The 20482-nt window shown below is 35.8% G+C and overlaps 1 protein-coding gene across 8 annotated transcripts in view; it reads left to right on the top strand.

Annotated features, from left to right (window-relative positions):
* Grik2 (glutamate ionotropic receptor kainate type subunit 2) overlaps positions 1 to 20482 on the top strand; it is a 581876-nt gene that overhangs the window by 389189 nt on the left and 172205 nt on the right. For all 8 annotated transcript variants that reach the window (XM_005070409.4, XM_040733252.1, XM_005070410.4 and 5 more), the window contains exon 11: positions 19614 to 19820. In XM_005070409.4, coding sequence (XP_005070466.1) covers positions 19614 to 19820 — 207 coding nt within the window. The remainder of the gene's footprint in view (positions 1 to 19613; positions 19821 to 20482) is intronic.

Here is a 20482-nt window from a genome sequence, read left to right as displayed (position 1 = left end):
TGTTCTTAGTTTATAATTTTATTCCACAAATATAGTACATTTTAATATTGATTAACTTTTGTAGTTGTTCCTGTGATAAATCTAGAAGAGTTTTGAAAATATGTTTTGTGCAAAGCATAATGGCACATGCCTTTATTCTGAGCACTTGGGAGGTAGAGGCATGCGGATCTTTAGGTCTAAAGTAGCGCCTTTTGCAGGATATTTGATCATACTGTGAAACCCAACATTGTGTTATATATTGGAAATAAAAAGTTTCTAGTTTCTGTGTGGCTCCACCCTAGGACACAACTTTAATCCAAGAACTTTCTCTTCTTTATTTATCAGTTATTTTATTAGTTGTCTTTCTTTCAAAGTTTGTGAGGCCATCGATGGAGCATAGAGAGCCTACACTGTCCACACACTTCAAATATAGTAATTATCCTCTCCAGTATCTACCAACTTCCAGTATATCCTAAGTAAGGCGGTGAAACCTGGAGAGCACCTGGAGTTCTAGCTGTCTTGATCTTGTGCAAGTTTTATCCTGGTTAAAAAGCTTCTGTGAATTCATGAGTGTAGTAGCCATAGCATGTCTGGAAGTACTTCTGAATGTCCCTTGGCTCTTACAGTCTTCCACCCTCATAATCTGAGATGATCTCTGAGCCTGGTCTTGTAGGAAATCTGATAAAGATGTCCCATTTACAAGTGATTATTCATTCTCTGGCTCTTAGCAATTTTTATTTTTTTAGCAATTATGCATCTATCTGTTGGATGCCTTCTCCTTCAGAAAGAATTTATCTGACCAAGTTTGAGATCTTCCAATATCAGTGAATACAAATGCAAATATTTAGAAGGAACTTGACAGCATAACCATTGAGCAAGTTAACAATAAGAGATTCTACCCTAAAACCTATATCCACTACATCTTTGAGCTTTTAATATGTTGCTTATTTATTCAATTATTAAAATAATTTTGTACAATGTCTTTTAATCAACTTTTCCCTCCCCTATCTCCTCTTTGAAACTATTCATTTTCTTCCCATTCAACATATGTTTTCTTTCTTTGTCTCTCTCTTTTAGAAATAAGCCACAAAACACTGAAAAAAGAACAAAAATGAACAAAAAGATAAATTAAAAATTAAACTCAATGAAATAAATACACCCCTCTACTTATTCTAATAAAATTCATGACTTCTTTTGTATTGGGCAGGTACTACTGGGCATGGGCCCTGCACTAGAATGTAGTTCATATAACCAATGACACCCCATGTAAGAAAACTGATTTTTCTCTTTTTCAACAGGTATAAGGGGCAAGTATCTTCTTAAGTAGAAAGAACAAAATTGACATAAGATGAATTAATATTAAATATATATTACTTAGTTTTATTATGGCATATTTATCCATGTGAAATTTATACATGTAGTTCTTGAATTCAGTAGAATGAACCTACTAGAGATAAATATCAGATTCTGTGGCAGTCGGTATTGTTCATCTTAGTGTGATTATTCATGCTAAAAGTTGAGAATTCTCTTGTTGATTCTTCTTAGCTTTAATGTTTGGTTTAGCTTGATATACAAATATAATTCCAATACTGATGAGGGCGAATAAAAAATTTTGAAACAAAAAGTAATAAGTAGGCTGTCCAACATCAAACTAAATGGACAAAAACTCAATGCAATTCCGCTAAAATCAGGAACATGACAAGGCTGTCCACTCTCTCCATACCTCTTCAATATTATACTTCAAGTTCTAGCCAGAGCCATACAACAACAAAAGGAGATCAAGGGGATACAGATTGGAAAGGAAGAGGTCAAACTTTCACTATTTGCAGATGATATGATAGTTTACATAAATGACCCAAAGATCTCTACCAGGGAACTCTTACAGCTGACTAACACCTTCAGCAAAGTGGCAGGCTACAAGATCAACTCAAGAAAATCAGTAGTCAACTATATACAGATGATTAAAAAGGCTGAGAAAGAAATCAGAGAAACATCATCCTTTACAATTGCCACAAACGACATAAAATGCCTTGGGGTAATGCTAACCAAAAATGAGTGAAATACCTCTATTGCAAGAAATTTGAGTCTTTAAAAAAAGAAATTAAAGAATCGCTCAGAAAATGGAAAGATCTCCCATGCTCTTGGATAGGTAGGATCAATGTAGTAAAAATGGCAATCCTGGCAAAAGCAATCTACAGATTCAATGCAATCCCCATTAAAATACCAGCACAATTCTTCACAGACCTTAAAAGAACAATAATCAATTTTGTAAGGAAAAACAAAAGACCCAGGATGGCCAAAACAACCCTGTGCAACAAGGCAACGTCCGGAAGCATCACCATCCCTGACTACAAGCTCTATTACAGAACTATAGTCCTGAAAACAGCTTGTCATTGCCACAAAAATAGACAGGTAGACCAATGGAATCGAATTGAAAACCCTGATCTTTGACAAAGAAGCTAAAAATATACAATGGAAAAAAGAAAGCATCTTCAAGAAATGGTGCTGGCATGTAGAAGAATGCGGATCAATCCATGTTTATCGCCATGCACAAAACTAAAGTTCAAATAGGTCAAAGACCTCAACATAAATACAGCCACTCTGAACCTCTTCGAAGAGAAAGTGGGTGGTACCCTTGAACAAAATGGTACAGGAGATAGCTTCCTGAACATAACACTGGTAGCACAGACAGTAAGATCAACAATTAATAAATGGGACCTACTGAAACTGAGAAGCTTCTGTAAGGCAAAGGACACAGCAAGACAAAACGGCAGCCCATAGAATGGGAAAAAATATTCACTAACCCTACATCTGACAGAGGTCTGATCTCCAAAACTTACAAAGAACTCAAGAAGCAAGTCTCCAAAACACCAAAGGATCCAATTAAAAAGTGGGCTACAGAAGTAAGTAAAGAATTTTCAATAGAGGAGTCTAAAATGGCTGAGAGGCACTTGAGAAAGTGCTCATCATCCTTAGCCATCCAGGAAATGCAAATCAAAATAACTCTAAGATACAATCTCACTCCTCTCAAAATGGCTAAAATCAAAAACACCAAGGACAATTGATGCTGCAGAGGATATGGTGAAAGTGGAACACTCCTCCACTGCTTGAGGGAGTGCCAACTACTACAGCCACTTTGGAAATCAGTATGGAGATTCCTCAGAACAATGGGAATAAACCTACCACAAGACCCTGCAACTCCACTCTTAGGCATATATCCAAAAGATGCCCATTCATACAACAAGGATGTCTGTTCCACTATGTTCATAGCAGCATTATTTGTAATAGCCAGAACTTGGAAGCAACTTAGATGCCCCTCAACAGAAGAGTGGATAGAGAAAATGTGGTACATCCACACAATGGAGTACTATTCAGCAGAAAAAACAATGAAATCCTGAAATTGGCAGGCAAATGGATGGCAATAGAAAAAAAACATCCTGAGTGAGGTAACACAGTTACAAAAAGAGAACCATGGCATGCACTCTCTCATATATGGATTTTAGACATAGACCTGGGGAGTGCCAGCCTACAATCCCATGGCCAGAGTGTATGGGAAACAGAAACTTCATTCAGTGGCTGATGGAAGCAGAGGCAGACTCCCATGGCTAAACAATGACCTGACCTCAAGAAATCCAGTGACAGAGAGAGAGGACTGATGACCAAAGGGATTAAGACTGAGCTGGTTTAATCCCCAGAAACAGCTGACCTGACAAGGGTTAGCTCTTGAAACCCAGACTGATGCCTGGGAATCCAGCATGGGACTAATCAAGACCCCCTGAATGTGAGTGTCAGTGAGGAGGCCTAGGTAATCTCTTGAGCCTTGGGTAGTAGATCAGTATTTATCCCGGGTATACAAATGGACTTTGGACTCCCATCCAACAATGAATGATGCACTCTCTTCCTGAACTCTTTGGGGAGGGTCTGGGCCCTGCCCTGGATGAAATAACAGACTATGGACACCCCCATGGAGGGCCTCACCCCCCTGGGGAAATGAGAGGATATTGGGGGGGTTGGTAGGAGGGCACAGGAGGAGAGGATGACGTGATGTCTCAATAAGTCCATTGTTAGGGTGGCTGGAAAATGTGGCTTGTTAATATTACCCCATGACAATAAAGATTATCATTGCTGTGTCAGGGAGAAAAAAATTAAAAGAACTAAGTTTGAAAGAAATGCTTGCTACATGAGCTTTGCTTTCTCACTGCTTCCTCCCCAAAATGGTAAATTGAATCCTTGTTAAGAGAGCTACTAGCACTGCCAGTAAAGTTTAGAAGTCCCTATATGGAAGACGAAATTTTCTTTTTAACATTACAATCACAAAGCATTTAAAACTATGTCAGGTCCTTGCATCCTAACTTTTCTGTGTGATATTTTTTTGATTCCTTAGCCCTGATCTCTTGCTTTTTAAGTGGAATCCGATTCCTAATTGATTCTTTTTGCACAAATCTTCTGTGGCTGTCTCAATGACAGGCTACTTTATTACTCCAATTTAAAATTTCACAAGGAGCCAAGGTAAGAGGTGCAGACTGCTTCCCCCAACAGATAGCTCCTATGTATTCTCATTGAGATCATGAAATTGAGTGCTTTTTGCTCATAAATCCTGAATAATTATGTTTGTATGTCTTTATCAGTTATTTTACTAGTTGTATTTCTATAGAAGTTTGTGCACAATGTCATTAATTAATGCCTCAAAGGAACAAATATTCTTAATAATTTGAATCTCATAAATCATATTTTCTAATAACTTGGTGTCAACTCCATATGTTGTTAATAAAACAAATGTAACTTCATGATTTCTTTTTACCCCTTTTTAGAATGAACGTGTATTGACCATTTTTAAATTTGTTTGTGTTTTATTGTTTTTGTTTTTCCTGTTCTATCAAATAATGAATAAATTATAGTGACATTTTAAAAATGTTTAGAAAACATTTCACATTACATGAAAATAATTTCTTCATTATAAGACAATAAAATATTTAATTTCCTATATGTCTCAGTTTTGTTATGCGTAATTTTTATTTGCTGTTTTCAACATTTAAGATGTATAATTTTTTAGTCAGTTCCTCTCTGATCATGAACAGAAGATTCTGTGTCTATTGTTTACTTCAGAACTTTTGCCTGTTCTCATAGTTGTGTAGTTAAGCCATATGAGAACCTTTTAGTATGATTTTTACGGATAAATAAGTTTAGACATATAAAGTTAAACAAGTTCACGACTATCTTTCTCACTCTTCTACTGCTGTGAAGACACACCATGACCAAGACACCTCTTAAAAAGGAAGCATTTAACTGAGGACTTGTTTATAGTTTCAAAATTTTTGTCCATTATCGTCAATGCAGGTAGGTGCTAGAAGAATAGCTGAGAGTTATAACCTGAACTGCTGAACTGCAGGTAGAGAGAGAAATACACACACATCACTCTTGAAATTTCAAAGTGCATCACCAGATATACACGTTTTCCAACGAAGCCACACCTACTCCTAATAAGACCACACCTCCTAATCATTTTATTTTACTCAATAGTTCCACTACCTGGCAACTAAGTATTCAGTGTGTAAGTCTGTGGGGGCCATTCTTATTGAAACCGTTACAACTAGATTCCTTTGTCAATGAATCTTGAATAAGTTGGTGCTTATTATGTACACTTCAAAGGATTTCCAAGTATTTTAAAAATTTGCTTTCTTGAAAGCATAGTTTGTAGCATGGTTTACCTGAAGAATTCAGTGAATAAAACTATGATAGCTTACTAATAATTATGTTAAATTAATTTAAATATTCATATTTATGAATAAAAATTTATGTCTTCTATAATTACATCATACATAGTATCTAAGTTGAATATTGATCTCAACAAAGGTCTTTCAGGTAGGTCTTCAAGTTTAAAGGACAATGAGAAAGCTTACATGTGAATCATGAGCTTATCACTGGTAGTATATTTCCTTTAATAAAGTTGCTTCAATTGAAAAATGGGGGATAAAATAATGTGTAAATTGAAAATTTTTGCATAACTTAAAAATGTGGAAAATATAGCACAACATTTTGTATAAAATTATAAGCAATAATACAAATAATACAAATTTTATACAAAATTAATAAGCAATGCTATCATTCACTGCTTTCTCTATGGGGTTTTTGATGTATGTATTAGTATTTTTCTTCTGTGAGACACCATCTGTCAATTTCAACGTGTGCTAATGCAGTTTTTCCTATATTGTTTGTTAGTGGGTGCATGGTTTGAACCCATTTATCTGACAGGCAATCATTGCTCAATCCTCTTTTATAATGTCATTTCCTGTGAGATAATTTATGTAATTACCCTTTTCTGTGAAAGTTGATTTTTCACAACCAGTTATAGAGAGGCTGGAGAAGAGCATCTCTGGCACATAGCAGAATATTCTCTTTGGAGCTCTATAGAAAAGTAATTGAGTCCTGAGTGGACAGTCCAAAAACACAGACACATTCGGGCAACATTAAATGAACTCATCCAGGTTGTATTTGTATATAAGTGTGTGTATGTGTGTGTGTGTGTGTGTAAACAATAACAATTATAGAAGAAGAATCAATGAAGCTTTGAGGGAGTTTGGAGGCATGGGGAAATTAGGAAGGAAAAGACTGGGGTTAGAAATGATATAAACACAGTACTCACATATGAAGTTTTAAAAAATTAGTAAAATATGACACTAATTTGAATGATCACCAAGGACAATGGCTGAGAGTTACTTTATGTAGTGTATAGAAAAGACCTCTCAGTGACTGAATGCCTGGTAATCCTGAAGCTACTGTCTTTCCCTGTAAGATCAGGAAACAGCAGACTTTTCATGACTGACATAAGTTCCTAGAAGAGTGAGGGCAATTAGCATTTGGTTTTTGTCTAGTATTTTTCCTATTACTATATATCATGTTTTACCCATGTAAAGCCAGAAGAAAGGCGATGTTACATCCGTCCTTTCTAAAAGCAGAAAGCCTTCAAACTCAAATTGTTGCACTGGGCAAAAGAACTTAAAAATATTAAATACTTGTTAAAAAGTAAGCTAGTAATTCCATTTTATCCCTGTCTTTTGGAGGCTAAGCAGAGAACAACACATTTGAGGCCAGCTGGTATCTAAAAACAAAACCAAAAAAAAAAATAAGCTCTAGGAACTTGATGATCACATTCTCTTCCAAATGTTTGGCAATGTTTCCTAAACCTTCATTTGCTCTATCTTTAAATCCAAATTAAGATCTAAATTCTAAATAGTAAGAACAATAAGGTTAAGAGGAACATCAAAGAAAGCAGTTTTAATCTTCATTACATTTTTTGCTTCATATTTCCTCACTGGTCAGCTACAGGTATATAGCTCAGAATTTTTATGTTTTGACAACATTGTACTCACTACTGTTGTTCCTTCCTCACTATGAAATAAAGATTAAAATATCCTAAACATAAAAAAACAACTGTTAAAACCACAATTACTTAGAACAGAGTCTCTGAGGGTACATCAAAGTTCTACACTTATAATTTCTGTTATAATTGGGATCAAATCTTTTATATATGATGACAAGTAGAGCCAGATTCATAGGGCATTTCCTTGTGATATCATTGTAATGACACACCAAACCACACACACACACACACACACACACACACACACACACACACACACAAACAGAGACAGAGAGAGAGAGAGAGAGAGAGAGAGAGAGAGAGAGAGAGAGAGAGAGATCCTCTTTGCAGACTCTCCTGCTCCTTTGGCAAAGATGCTGAGAGGGGATTGTGTGTGTGTGTGTGTGTGTGTGTGTGCGTGTGTGTGTGTGTGTGTTTGTAAGGATCAGTGCAAATCATGAAAATTGGAAAAAGGAACATGAGCAGGAAGATGTATCTTAACAAGATTGGACAAAAGAAACAGAGTAAAACGTGTGGAATGAAAATGGAAAGGGAGTACTGTAAAGAGGGAGGTGAGGGCCAGGTCCAAACTTCATGAACATGCGATAATGAAAAGTAATATGAAGCAGGGCTTAAAATAATGATAGGAGAAACAGGCCAGCTTCCCGGCCTGTGTTCCAGTGCCTGCAGATCGCCTGGGAACTGCACAGAGCTCCCAATCCCGGTGGGAGCCAAGCACCCCAGACTTCAGATCTTCTCTCCCACCAACGAGACCAGGAAACCAGAGGAGGCTGGGAGACCAGGGGAGTGGCTGTTCCGGATCAGGTACAACAGGACCCAGCATAGGGTCCAGGGGACCAGGTAGGAGGCTAAGTGCCCCAGATTCCTGTTCTTCTCCACCCACGGGACCAGCTTTTGGACAAGGAATAGAAGAACCACCAGATTATTGGACTTGCTAGCACCCACCAAAAGGGAACTCTGGTCCCCAGACCAGTAAGGGGCCCTTTCTGCACCCACTAGAAGAAGAGATGGGAAAGAGACAATACAAAAACACACTCAGCAACAGAAAAACAAATATGACACCGCCAGATTCTAGAGACTCCACACCAGCAAGACCCCAACATTCTAATGCGAATGAAGCAGAAGAGAACGACCTTAAAAGCAGTTTCATGAAAATGATAGAGGCCCTAAAAGAGGATATAGGAAAATCCCTCAAAGAAATGGAAGAAAAAACAAACCAAAAAAGGCAGGAAATGGAAGAAGAAACAAAGCAAAAAATGAAAAAAATGGAAGAAACAAATCAAAAAAGGCAGGAAATGGAAGAATAAACAAAGCACAAAATGCGAGAAATGGAACAAAAAGCAAACCAAAAAATGCAAGAAATGGAAGAAAGAGCAAACAAAAAAATTCATAAAAGGCAACAAATGGACGAAAAGATAAACAGAAAATTGCAAGAAGCAATGCAAACACTGCAAGGGTTGAAAACTGAAATAGAGACATTAAAAAATACAATCTGAAGAAAGGCAGAAAATAGAAAAGCTAGACAAACAGTCAGGCACTACCGATACAAGCATTACCAACAGAATAGAAGAGATGGAAGAGAGAATCTCAAGTGTTGAAGATACACTAGGAGAAATGGATTTATCAACCAAAGAAAACCTTAAATCCAACAAATCCTTAACACAAAACATCCAGGAACTATGGGACACCATGAAAAGGCCAAACCTAAGAATAATAGGTATAGAAGAAGGAGAAGAAATCCACCTCAAAGGGGCAGAAGGCATATTCAACAAAATCATAGAAGAAAACTTTCCCAACCTTAAGAAAGACATGCCAATGAAGGTACAAGAAGCCTACAGAACACCAAATAGAGTGGACCATAAAAAAAAATCCCCTCGCCACATAATAAACAAGACCCCAAACATACAGAATAAAGAAAGAATATTAAGAGCAGCTAAGGAAAAAGGTCAAGTAACATACAAAGGCAGACCTATCAGCATTACACCTGACTTCTCCATGGAAACTCTGAAAACCAGAAGGTCCTGGATAGATATTCTACCAACACTAAGAGACCATGGATGCCAGCCCAGACTACTATACCCGACAAAGCTCTCAATCACTATAGGCGGAGAAAACAAGATATTCCATGACAAAACTAGATTCAAGCAATATGTGACCACTAACCCAGCACTACAGAAAATTTTGGAAGGAAAACTCCAACCCAAGGAAGCTAACCAGAATAACATAGGCATTAGAGAATCCCTCTCTACCAACAGCCAAAAGAACAAAGGGGTGAAATTCCACACATAATTCCACCACCAACAACCATTGCAAATCGAAGAAGGATGAGCAATAAATGGTCATTAATATCCCTCAATATTAATGGCCTTAACTCACCCATAAAAAGACACAGACTAGCAGAATGGATTCAAAGACAGAACCCTTCCTTCTGCTGCATAAAAGAAACACACCTCACCCTCAAAGACAGACATTACCTGAGAGTTAAAGGTTGGGAAAAAATTTTTCAATCAAATGGACCCAAGAAACAAGCAGGTGTAGCAATCCTAATATCTAACAAACTGGACTTTAAAATAAAATCAATCAAAAGAGATGAAGGAGGTCATTACATACTCATCACAGGTGAAACCCACCAAGATGAAGTGTCTATCCTGAACATCTATGCCCCAAATACAAAGGCATCCACATTCGTTAAAGAAACATTATTAGAACTTAAATCTCATCTAAAGCCCCACACAGTTATAGTGGTAGATTTCAACACACCACTCTCACCACTAGACAGGAATACCAGACAGAAACTCAACAAAGAAGCAAAGGGTCTAATAGAAGTAATTACCCAACTGGGATTAACAGATATCTATAGAACATTTCATCCACATAAAAAAGAATATACCTTCTTCTCACCACCACATGGAACCTTCTCAAAAATCGACCACATACTGGGCAACATATCAAACCTCAGCAGCTACAAAAAATTTGGAATAACTCCATGCATCTTATCAGACCACCATGCTTTAAAATTAGAATTCAACAACAACACAAATTGCAGAAAGCCTACAAACTCATGGAAATTGAATAATGCTCAACTGCACCATCCCTGGGTCAAAGAGGAAATAAAAAAGAAATTAAAGACTTCCTCGAATTCAATGAGAACGAAGGCACAAAATACCCAAACCTATGGGACACTTTGAAAGCAGTGCTACGGGGGGAAGTTCATAGCACTAAGTGCTCACATGAAAAACAGGAGGATAGTTATACCAGAGAATTAACATCACAGCTGAAAGCTCTATAACACAAAGAAGCAAACTCCCCCCAGGAGGAGTAGACGCCAGGAAATAATCAAATTGAGGGCTGAAATCAATAAAGTAGAAACCAGGAAAACAATACAAAGAATCAATGCAACGAAGAATTGGTTCTTTGAGAAAATCAACAAGATAGACAAACCTTTGTCCAAACTTACCAAACAGCAGAGAGTGAACATGCAAATTAACAAAATCAGAAATGAAAAGGGGGACATAACAACAGACTCTGAGGAAATCCAGAGAATCATTAGGTCATACTTTGAAAATCTGTACTCCACAAAATTTGAAAATTTAAAGGAAATGGATGACTTCCTGGATAGCTATCACTTGCCAAAACTAAATCAAGAACAGATAAGCAATTTAAATAGACCTATAACCCCTATGGAAATAGAAGCAGTCACAAAAAGTCTCCCAACAAAAAACAGTCCAGGTCCAGATGGCCTCAGTGCAGAATTCTACCAGAAATTCAAAGAACAGCTTATACCAATTCTTCTCAAAGTGTTCCACATAATAGAAGCAGAAGGGTCTTTGCCAAACTCTTACTATGAGGCTTCAATAACCTTGATCCCCAAGCCAAACAAAGACACAACTAAGAAAGAGAACTTCAGACCAATATCCCTCATGAACATTGATGCAAAAATACTCAATAAAATACTGGCAAATCGGATCCAAGAACACATCAAAACAATCATTCACCACGATCAAGTCGGTTTCATCCCAGGGATGCAGGGATGGTTCAACATATGAAAATCCATCAACGTAATCCACCATATAAACAAGCTGAAAAACAAAAATCACATGATCATCTCACTATATGCTGAAAAAGCCTTTGACAAAATCCAACACCCCTTCATGATAAAGGTCTTGGAGAGATCTGGGATAACAGGGACATACTTAAACATAATAAAAGCTATATACAGTAAACCAACAGCCAACATCAAACTAATGAACAGAAACTCAACGCAATTCCTCTAAAATCAGGAACAAAACAAGGCTGTCCACTCTCTCCATACCTTTTCAACATGGTACTTGAAGTTCTAGCTATTGCCATACGACAACAAAGGGGGATCAAGGGGATACAAATTGGGAAGGAAGAGGTCAAACTTTCACTGTTTGCAGACGATATGATAGTTTACATCAATGACCCAAAGAACTCTACAAGGGACCTCTTACACCTGACTAACACCTTCAGCAAAGTGGCAGGCTACAAGATCAACTCAAGAAAATCAGTAGCCCTACTATATACAGATGATAAAAGGGCTGAAAAAGTAATCAGAGAAACATCACCCTTTAAAATTGCCACAAACAACATAAAATACCTTGGGGTAACGCTAACCAAACAAGTGAAAGACCTGTATCGTAAGACCTTTGAATCTTTAAAGAGAGAAATTAAAGAAGCCCTCAGAAAATGGAAAGACCTCCCATGCTCTTGGATAGGTAGGATCAATGTAGTAAAAATGGCAATCCTGCCAAAAGCAATCTACAGATTCAATGCAATCCCCATTAAAATCACAGCACAATTCTTCACAGACCTTGAAAGAACAATAATCAGTTTTGTATGGAAAAACAAAAGACCCAGGATAGCCAAAACAACCTTATTCAACAAGGGAACTTCCGGAGGCATCACCATCCCTGACCTCAAGCTCTATTACAGAGCTCTAGTCCTGAAAACAGCTTGGTATTGGCACAAAAATAGACAGGTAGACCAATGGAATCGAATTGAAAACCCGGGTATTAACCCACACACATAAGAACAACTGATCTTTGACAAAGAAGCTAAAAATATACAATGGAATAAAGAACGCATCTTCAACAAATGGTGCTGGCATAACTGGAGACTGGCATGTAGAAGAATGTGGATTGCTCCATGTTTATCGCCATGCACAAAACTTAAGTCCTAATGTATCAAAACCTCAATATAAATCCAGCCACACTGAACCTCTTAGAAGAGAAAGTGGGTGGTACCCTTGAACAAATTGGTACAGGAGACAGCTTCCTGAACATAACACCAGTAGCACAGACAGTGAGATCAACAATTAATAAATGGGACCTACTGAAACTGAGAAGTTTCTGTAAGGCAAAGGACACAGTCAGCAAGACAAAAAGGCAGCCCACACAATGGGAAAAATATTCAATAATCCCACATCTGACAGAGGGTTGATCTCCAAAATTTACAAAGAACTCAAGAAGCAAGTCTCCAAAACACCAAAGGACCCAATTAAAAAGTGGGCTGCAGAACTAAATAGAGAGTTTTCAATAGAGGAGTCTAAAATGGCTGAGAGGCACTTGAGAAAGTGCTCAACATCCTTAGCCATCCGGGAAATGCAAATCAAAACAACTCTGAGATACCATCTCACTCCTGTCAGAATGGCTAAAATCAAAAACACCAATGACAATTTATGCTGGAGAGTATATGGTGAAAGGGGGACACTCCTCCATTGCTGGTGGGAGTGCCAACTGGTTCAGCCACTTTGGAAATCAGTATGGAGATTCCTCAGAAAAATGGGAATAAACCTACCACAAGATCCAGCAACTCCACTCTTAGGCATATATCCAAAAGATGCCCATTCATACAACAAAGATGTCTGTTCCACTATGTTCATAGTAGCTTTATTTGTAATAGCCAGAACTTGGAAGCAACCTAGATGTCCCTCAACCGAAGAGTGGATAGAGAAAATGTGGTACATCCACACAATGGAGTACTATTCAGCAGAAAAAAAGTAATGGAATCATGAGATTCGCAGGCAAATGGATGACACTAGAAGAAACCATCCTGAGTGAGGTAACCCAGTCACAAAAAGAGAAACATGGCATGTACTCTCATATATGGATTTTAGATATAGATCTAGGGACTGCCAGCCTACAATCCTATGGCCAGAGAGTCTGGGAAACAGAAACTTCATTTAGTGGCTGATTGAAGAAGAGGCAGACTCCCTTGGTTAAGTACTGAGCTGAACGCAAGAAAGCCAGTAACAGAGAGGGAGGACTGATGATCAAAGGGATTAAGACTGGGCTGGTTTAACCTCCAGAAACAGCTGACCAGACAAAGGTTAGCTCTTGATTCCCAGGCATCAGCCTGGGAATCCAGCATGGGACTGATCAAGACCCCCTGAAACTGGGTGTCAGTGAGGAGGCCTAGGTAATCTATTGAGCGTTGGGCAGCAGATCAGTACCCATCCCAAGTATACACACGGACTTTGGACTCCCATCCATCAATGTGAGGTGCACTTTCACCCTGAACTCTTGGGGAAGGGTCTAGGCCCTGCCCTAAATGAAATGACAGACTATGGACACCCCCATGGAGGGCCTCACCCTCCCTGAGGGAATGAGGGGATAAGGGGGGGCGTTGTGGGGAGGGCACGGGAGGAGGGGAGGGAAAGGGAGAGGGACCTGGAACTGACTTGTGAAGCAACCTTGTTTCTTATCTAAATTTAAACTGGAAAATAAAAAAATACATGATAGGAAAGCTACATAAGACTTGCTTACATATATTGCAAAATAGAAGACAGTTTTAAATACTTAATCACAATGCTTGTGTGTGTGTGGACAGAAACTGGGAAAGGGAACATGAGTAGATGTCTTCTCAGCACCCTATCCTTCTTCATAGAAATGTGATCCTACACTTGGCCTTGTTTTGAGGACCCATGGGGGAAATGCCTGGAATTTGTTCAGTTTAGTTGTTCTGTGTGAAGTTTAACTTCTTCAGTTTTCTCAGCTTACCCATCATCTACTTGACAGTGCCATTGCCCCCTCTCAGGTCTCTGTGCTTTCCATTAATCTGGTGCTTTCTGTTCTTTACACTTTATAAATTCTTGGGTTTTTAGACACTTGAAAATTTAGCTTTCTCTCCTATTATATCTGACAGTATTTTCTGTGTGACAAAAGTTTTATTGAAATGTCACACACCATCAATGAATCATGTAGAATGCTTTGAGGCTTATGCAAATAACTTTTCAGCCACTAACTCACACATATTCTTTGGGTTATAAAATTAATTCAGCACTATACTAGGTTACATTAATATTATTATTTTCCAAAGTACCTGATACGTGGTTGGGTTTACCAGTCCTTTAAATATGCACACAATGCTGTCTCTCAAGAAATGTACTTCATATAAACACTCCAATTCTGATGATTAATGAAACACTGTGAACTTGTAAATAATTCTGATATTACAAAAATGAATTTGGAACAACTCACATAGTTTTCTTTACTAAAGATAAATACATAAAAAGCATATTCATTCAATGCATCTTGAAGTAAATACTTTATTTAGTTTTGTGTTGCAATCTATTATACAAATATCATACCAAAATTAATTTTCATTTTTATTTCCCCTTGTGTTTAACAGCATGGTTTGACAACAATTTCAAAGGGCCAACATTTGGTAAAGAATCTGAATCCCAGATAAGAGCTAAGGAACATACAAGTCATAGATTTTAAATTATTAGAAGTTTTATTATATTTAAATAAAACATTTTATTGCATTTGGCCTTAAAACATATTTCACTCCTTCAAAAAGTCATTTTAGTGTCATTCTGTGCCAACTCCCAGTTTAATGTAGACAGAAAATATGAGCTATTGGTTGTGTCCTTAAAATTGGGCATGACAGTGAAAATGCTGAAAAATTCTTATTACCCACGCTAGCAGAATGAAGTGCTTGTACTTCCAGCAAATGCTGATGTGCAGATTTGAGAGCATATGAGAAATCGGTAAACTTGCCCAGGAGAATTTATCATATTATTCACTGGACTTGGTGTGTGATACAGTAATTGCTTCTGGTACCATTTTTCTTCCTTTAACATGAAGTTATAATTTATACATACATCATGTGAAACAGAGAAAGACATTGTAAAGGAGCATCAGAACTTAATGTAAACTATTGTCTACACAGAGTAGCTGAAGATAGAAACCACAGCTGGAAAATTGTGTCTTACTTATATATGAGTTAAATATGAGAACAGTAACACTTAACATTGGGGAGAATCATAAATACTAACAAGATACATGTAGCGTAATTTTTTCTCTAGTGATACACAGAGGTATTTGAATTTTTTAATCACCTAGGGATAAATAAATTTATTTCACTGTAACATGAGTTTCCTTATTGTCTTGTAGATAGATAAAATTAAATTAGTAGGAAGAGTGGCCAGTTGTACAATTAAATGAACGAGATCAAGTGACTAAAATCTTCTAAAGTTATTTTGCTATTTTAATTTCTTACACATATTTTATATACTCTAAAAACATGTTCATCCTTAACATCATCATATTTTCTAGTATAATTAAAATATTCATTTTCTTTAAAAACATACCATTATCATTTTAGACCAAAATTTTAAAATGTCCCAATTTTAACAAACTTAGCAGTAGAAAATATAGAAATATCATGTATTGCTACCTCAGTCTGATATACCTTATGCTATTTCACAAATTCTTAAAATACTTCAAAGCATTTTAAAGAATTTTTAATACTTTTATATATTTTAAGTATTTAAAATAACATGCTATTGTTCAGGAAAGGGTGTTCATTTATCATGTAGAAAATTAATTTTCTGTAACATGTGTTCATTCCTTACTCTCTTTTGTAATGATGTCTTAATTATACTGTTCAATAAATAGTACCCTTTTGCATGTAGTATAGCTCAATATCTAATCCCAGTTGATTAAATAGTCATAAAGCAATACAACATGTATTGAGTTATATAATGATTTATGCATAATTATGTATTCACATGAAGTTTGGAAATGATTACTAAAGCTAAGTTAATAGGGAGGCTTATGGTGAAATTTCAGGAAAAAGAATAACTGCATATATGCTGGCTGCTATACTGTAGCAGAGATTTAAACAAATTCTTAACATCTTCCTTTCAGTTTTCTTTTTGTAAAATGTAAATGATACCATCACTGATGTCATATAGTCATTATAAGAAGTAATTAAATGAAGGACTTAGAGCAGAGTCAAGCACCATAGTAAGTGCTTAGAAAAATGTCAACTAGAATTATTGCATAGTTAATGGAACTTAACAAGGTGTCTATGCTGTCTCTTTAGAATAAAAAAATGAATATCTATTTACCTGCAAATTATATAATAATTAAAATCAGAGTATGAAGTCTGTAGAATTAATCTACTGTAATTACTTGCTTCTTTTCACTATAATTCTAACTACCCAAAATTCTCAGACTATTCTCTCCTCTGCAAGGGAATGTGATTTTCTCTCCTATATATTTAGCCCCTTAATATTTTATATGGATTCAAGAACTATGGATTTATTAGTACCACACTGTAACCCAGAAGTTATACATCTCAGAAATTTTTAATACTTGTTTTCTTCTGCTTAAGGGGTCATGGCTTCTGTTATTGAATAGAACCTTGATTGCTGCAATCCACTACACTAATTATTTTACCTGCAAACCTCTCTTCTGTCTGGCAGTTCTGATTCTTTTGTTACAAAGTTGACTCTTTTGACATATACATTTGCAATATATAGTGTTTATTAATATTTGTAGGTATAGATTTAACATATGTGCCCTACTTTCCAATATAAAAAATGTTTAAAATAATTAAAGGTAGTTGAGTGGCCAGGAAAAGAAAATTAAATATGTATAGAACAGGAATCTACAGTAGAAAAGATGATATTAACCTATGGCTGTAAACATGAAGTTCACATAAATAGAATAGACTCTTCAGTATTGTGTTTTCTTATATGTGAGACTGGAAGGTCAGGGAAGGAAGGGAGTGTTGATAGAATGATATATATATATCATTATATATATATATATATATATATATATATATATATCTGCCATACATGTAGTGATCTATTTGTCCATCAGGAATAAATTATGAATATGATCATACCATGCATGTAGACATACCCATATTACTGCTGCTGAGAGTAAACACAAATATGTCTAGCTATGGGCATACAAACAGGACAATATTTCATTCCTATCTGTTTTAAATAATGTCACATAAATAGACCATTTATGGTTTCTTTCAAATAATCTTGTGTTGTTCAAAGCAACATAGAAAACTTGGGAAAATATATTTCACAAAATTAAAAAGAAAAGGTTTACATTCTTTGACTATTTTCAGCTGTTGAGACTTAAGAAATTTTAGCTTTGAGACTTAAGATATGTATTTAACCTTACCAGAAAATTAACTGATAACTGATAGAACACTATTGAAGTTTGTAAAAATATGTTCAACATTAAAAGTCATCAGGGAATTTCAAATTGAAATAATAGTGAGATATCACTAGAAGTCATTAATAATTTACAAAAGTACACAATATTGACCATCATCATGTATTGGTGAGGAACAGAACAACACTACTTGGCATGTTTCCACGACTTTGAAATACTGTTGTGAAACATGGCATTCACTTACCAAAGACACAGCATCCATTTTCTTTGGTATTTACCAAAATAAATTGCAAAGTCACATGTTGACACCAGACTTGGTGCATATGGCAGTTTTGTAGGTCTTTCCCAGCACTTTAGTTTCTTTACCAATTAAATGGATAAATAGCATAGGCACATATGCACAATATAATATTATTGAGTCATAAAGAGAAATGGGCTATCAAACCCAAAATGGACATGAAAGAATCTCAATGGCACACTACAAAATGATATAAAAGTAATCTGAAGAGATTATATACTGTATTTTTCCATTTAAATAAAATTCATGTAAAGGTAACACCTTGGACATATTAAAGTCATTAGTTGTTGGTATGACTTAGGAGAGAATAGTAGTGTGGCCTGTGCTAATAGCATAATATAGTAGGGTCTGAATTCTATTTGTACTTACCAAGATTGAGCACATCCAATGTGTCCTACACACACACACACACACACACACACACACACACACACACACACTTTGATTAACATGTTGTTAAAGAGTCACAGATATTGTGCTTGACTCTTTAAGTTTCTCATGCTCAATCTGTTCAACACTCTTCCTCCCTGCATTTGATGTCACTATAAACAAAAGGATAGTCGTTGTTCTTTTCATTAATGTTCCTATGTCGTATTGATCTTCCTGCCTTAACCTAAAATATACTTTCAAATATTTATATATATATTGCCTTCCTTTCCTAATTTAGGATTTATCTTATATTGTACCTCCTTATTCAAAGGTTCAAGAGACCTGAGTCAATTTTGTTTTGTGTTCTCTTGTCTTACCAAGTATTTTACAGGTTTTTTTCTATGCTATTGACCCATTTTGTGTCTTTATAACTAACTTTACTCTGATGTTCTGTGTTATCTATTTATGCTTTTAATGTCTATTACAAGAGCAATGCCTTGGCTAAATGATATCTCTTTCATGTAGAAGAAGTGATGGCTCACAACAGGAACATGAAATGATGTAGAGTGTTACATTGTTGAACATCAGACTGTCTCAGAGTTTTAAGGGAGCCACTGCTTTTTCTTCTAAAATTCATTGTGGCACTTGTAACTTCATGATTATATGACAAATGTAGTAATATGAGTTGTTAGTATTCTCCCAAGTTGTACAAAGTAATATAGAATTCAGATTATTTTTCATTCATAGATCTGATTGAAACAGGATACCAGGTTTTGTATAAGTAGTACAATTTGCATTTGGTTATCTTATTCATAATATATATATAGATAGACAGATAGATATAAGTGCATATGCACAGTATATGCCATATATCACAAACTATATTATTAGTAGTTATGTATTTATGATTATACATGTTCAGGTTTTAGAGTTACATAGTTTTTGTAAGACTTATTCCTTATGTGATATCAATATCTCCTTTCTTAATATTTCAAACAATGTTAAAAAGAATAAGAAGAATTTACTGTTGTCCTAAATAATGAAATTTTTCTATTTTCTAAGAAATACAATTGCTCTGATGCTGTTTCCTGGTTGACTGGTTGACTGATGTGTCACTGTTTCATGTTTCATGTTCCAGGAAGAACCCTATGTTCTGTTTAAGAAGTCTGACAAGCCTCTCTATGGAAATGATCGATTTGAGGGCTATTGTATTGATCTCCTACGAGAGTTATCCACAATCCTTGGCTTCACATATGAAATCAGACTTGTGGAGGATGGAAAATATGGAGCTCAGGACGATGTGAATGGACAGTGGAATGGAATGGTTCGTGAACTAATTGATCATGTGAGTATCTTTTCCTACTTCCTATCACCTTCAGATGTTAGCTATATATTTTGAATCATCTTATTCAAAGCGTATGGTTTTGTCAGTAAAATTAAACAAATTCAAGAATATATTATATCCCTCTAAGAAAGATATCTGCACTAAATTATCTTGAATTAAGAAGGTTGATATTTGCATATGATAACTGCTCTTAGTTTTCCCATCTTAATTCGTTTTTATAGCAGTGAATTCATTTCCACAGTGCTAGCTTCTTAATCATCAGAGAATACATATGCAAACTCCAGGTTTCTTATTCTAGGATAGGATACTTTGAAATAAAATCATTGTATCTATATTAAAAACATAAAATTAAATAATATATAAAAGCAAGAACAAAAGCAACTTGATCATATGAATAGAAATTTTCTTATGACTTAAATCTTAAGTATTTAGCAATTGACTTATTTTCATTGACAAGCCAGAAAAATACTGTTTCAGAATTCCTAGGTGGCAGTTTCTGATGAATGAATTTATTTGAAATAAATTCTTATATGTTAGCACATTATATAGCATTGTATTTAATTTTGTGTATTGTGACTTTGTTTCACTTGAGAAATTCCACGTTAATAAATATAAATACAACTATTATTAAGGTAAGAATTATAGAAAATACTGAAAACCAT

The sequence above is a fragment of the Mesocricetus auratus genome, unplaced genomic scaffold, assembly GCF_017639785.1.
Source record: "Mesocricetus auratus isolate SY011 unplaced genomic scaffold, BCM_Maur_2.0 Super-Scaffold_100029, whole genome shotgun sequence".
NCBI lineage: Eukaryota > Metazoa > Chordata > Mammalia > Rodentia > Cricetidae > Mesocricetus > Mesocricetus auratus.
This window is presented reverse-complemented; position numbering and strand designations above follow the sequence as displayed.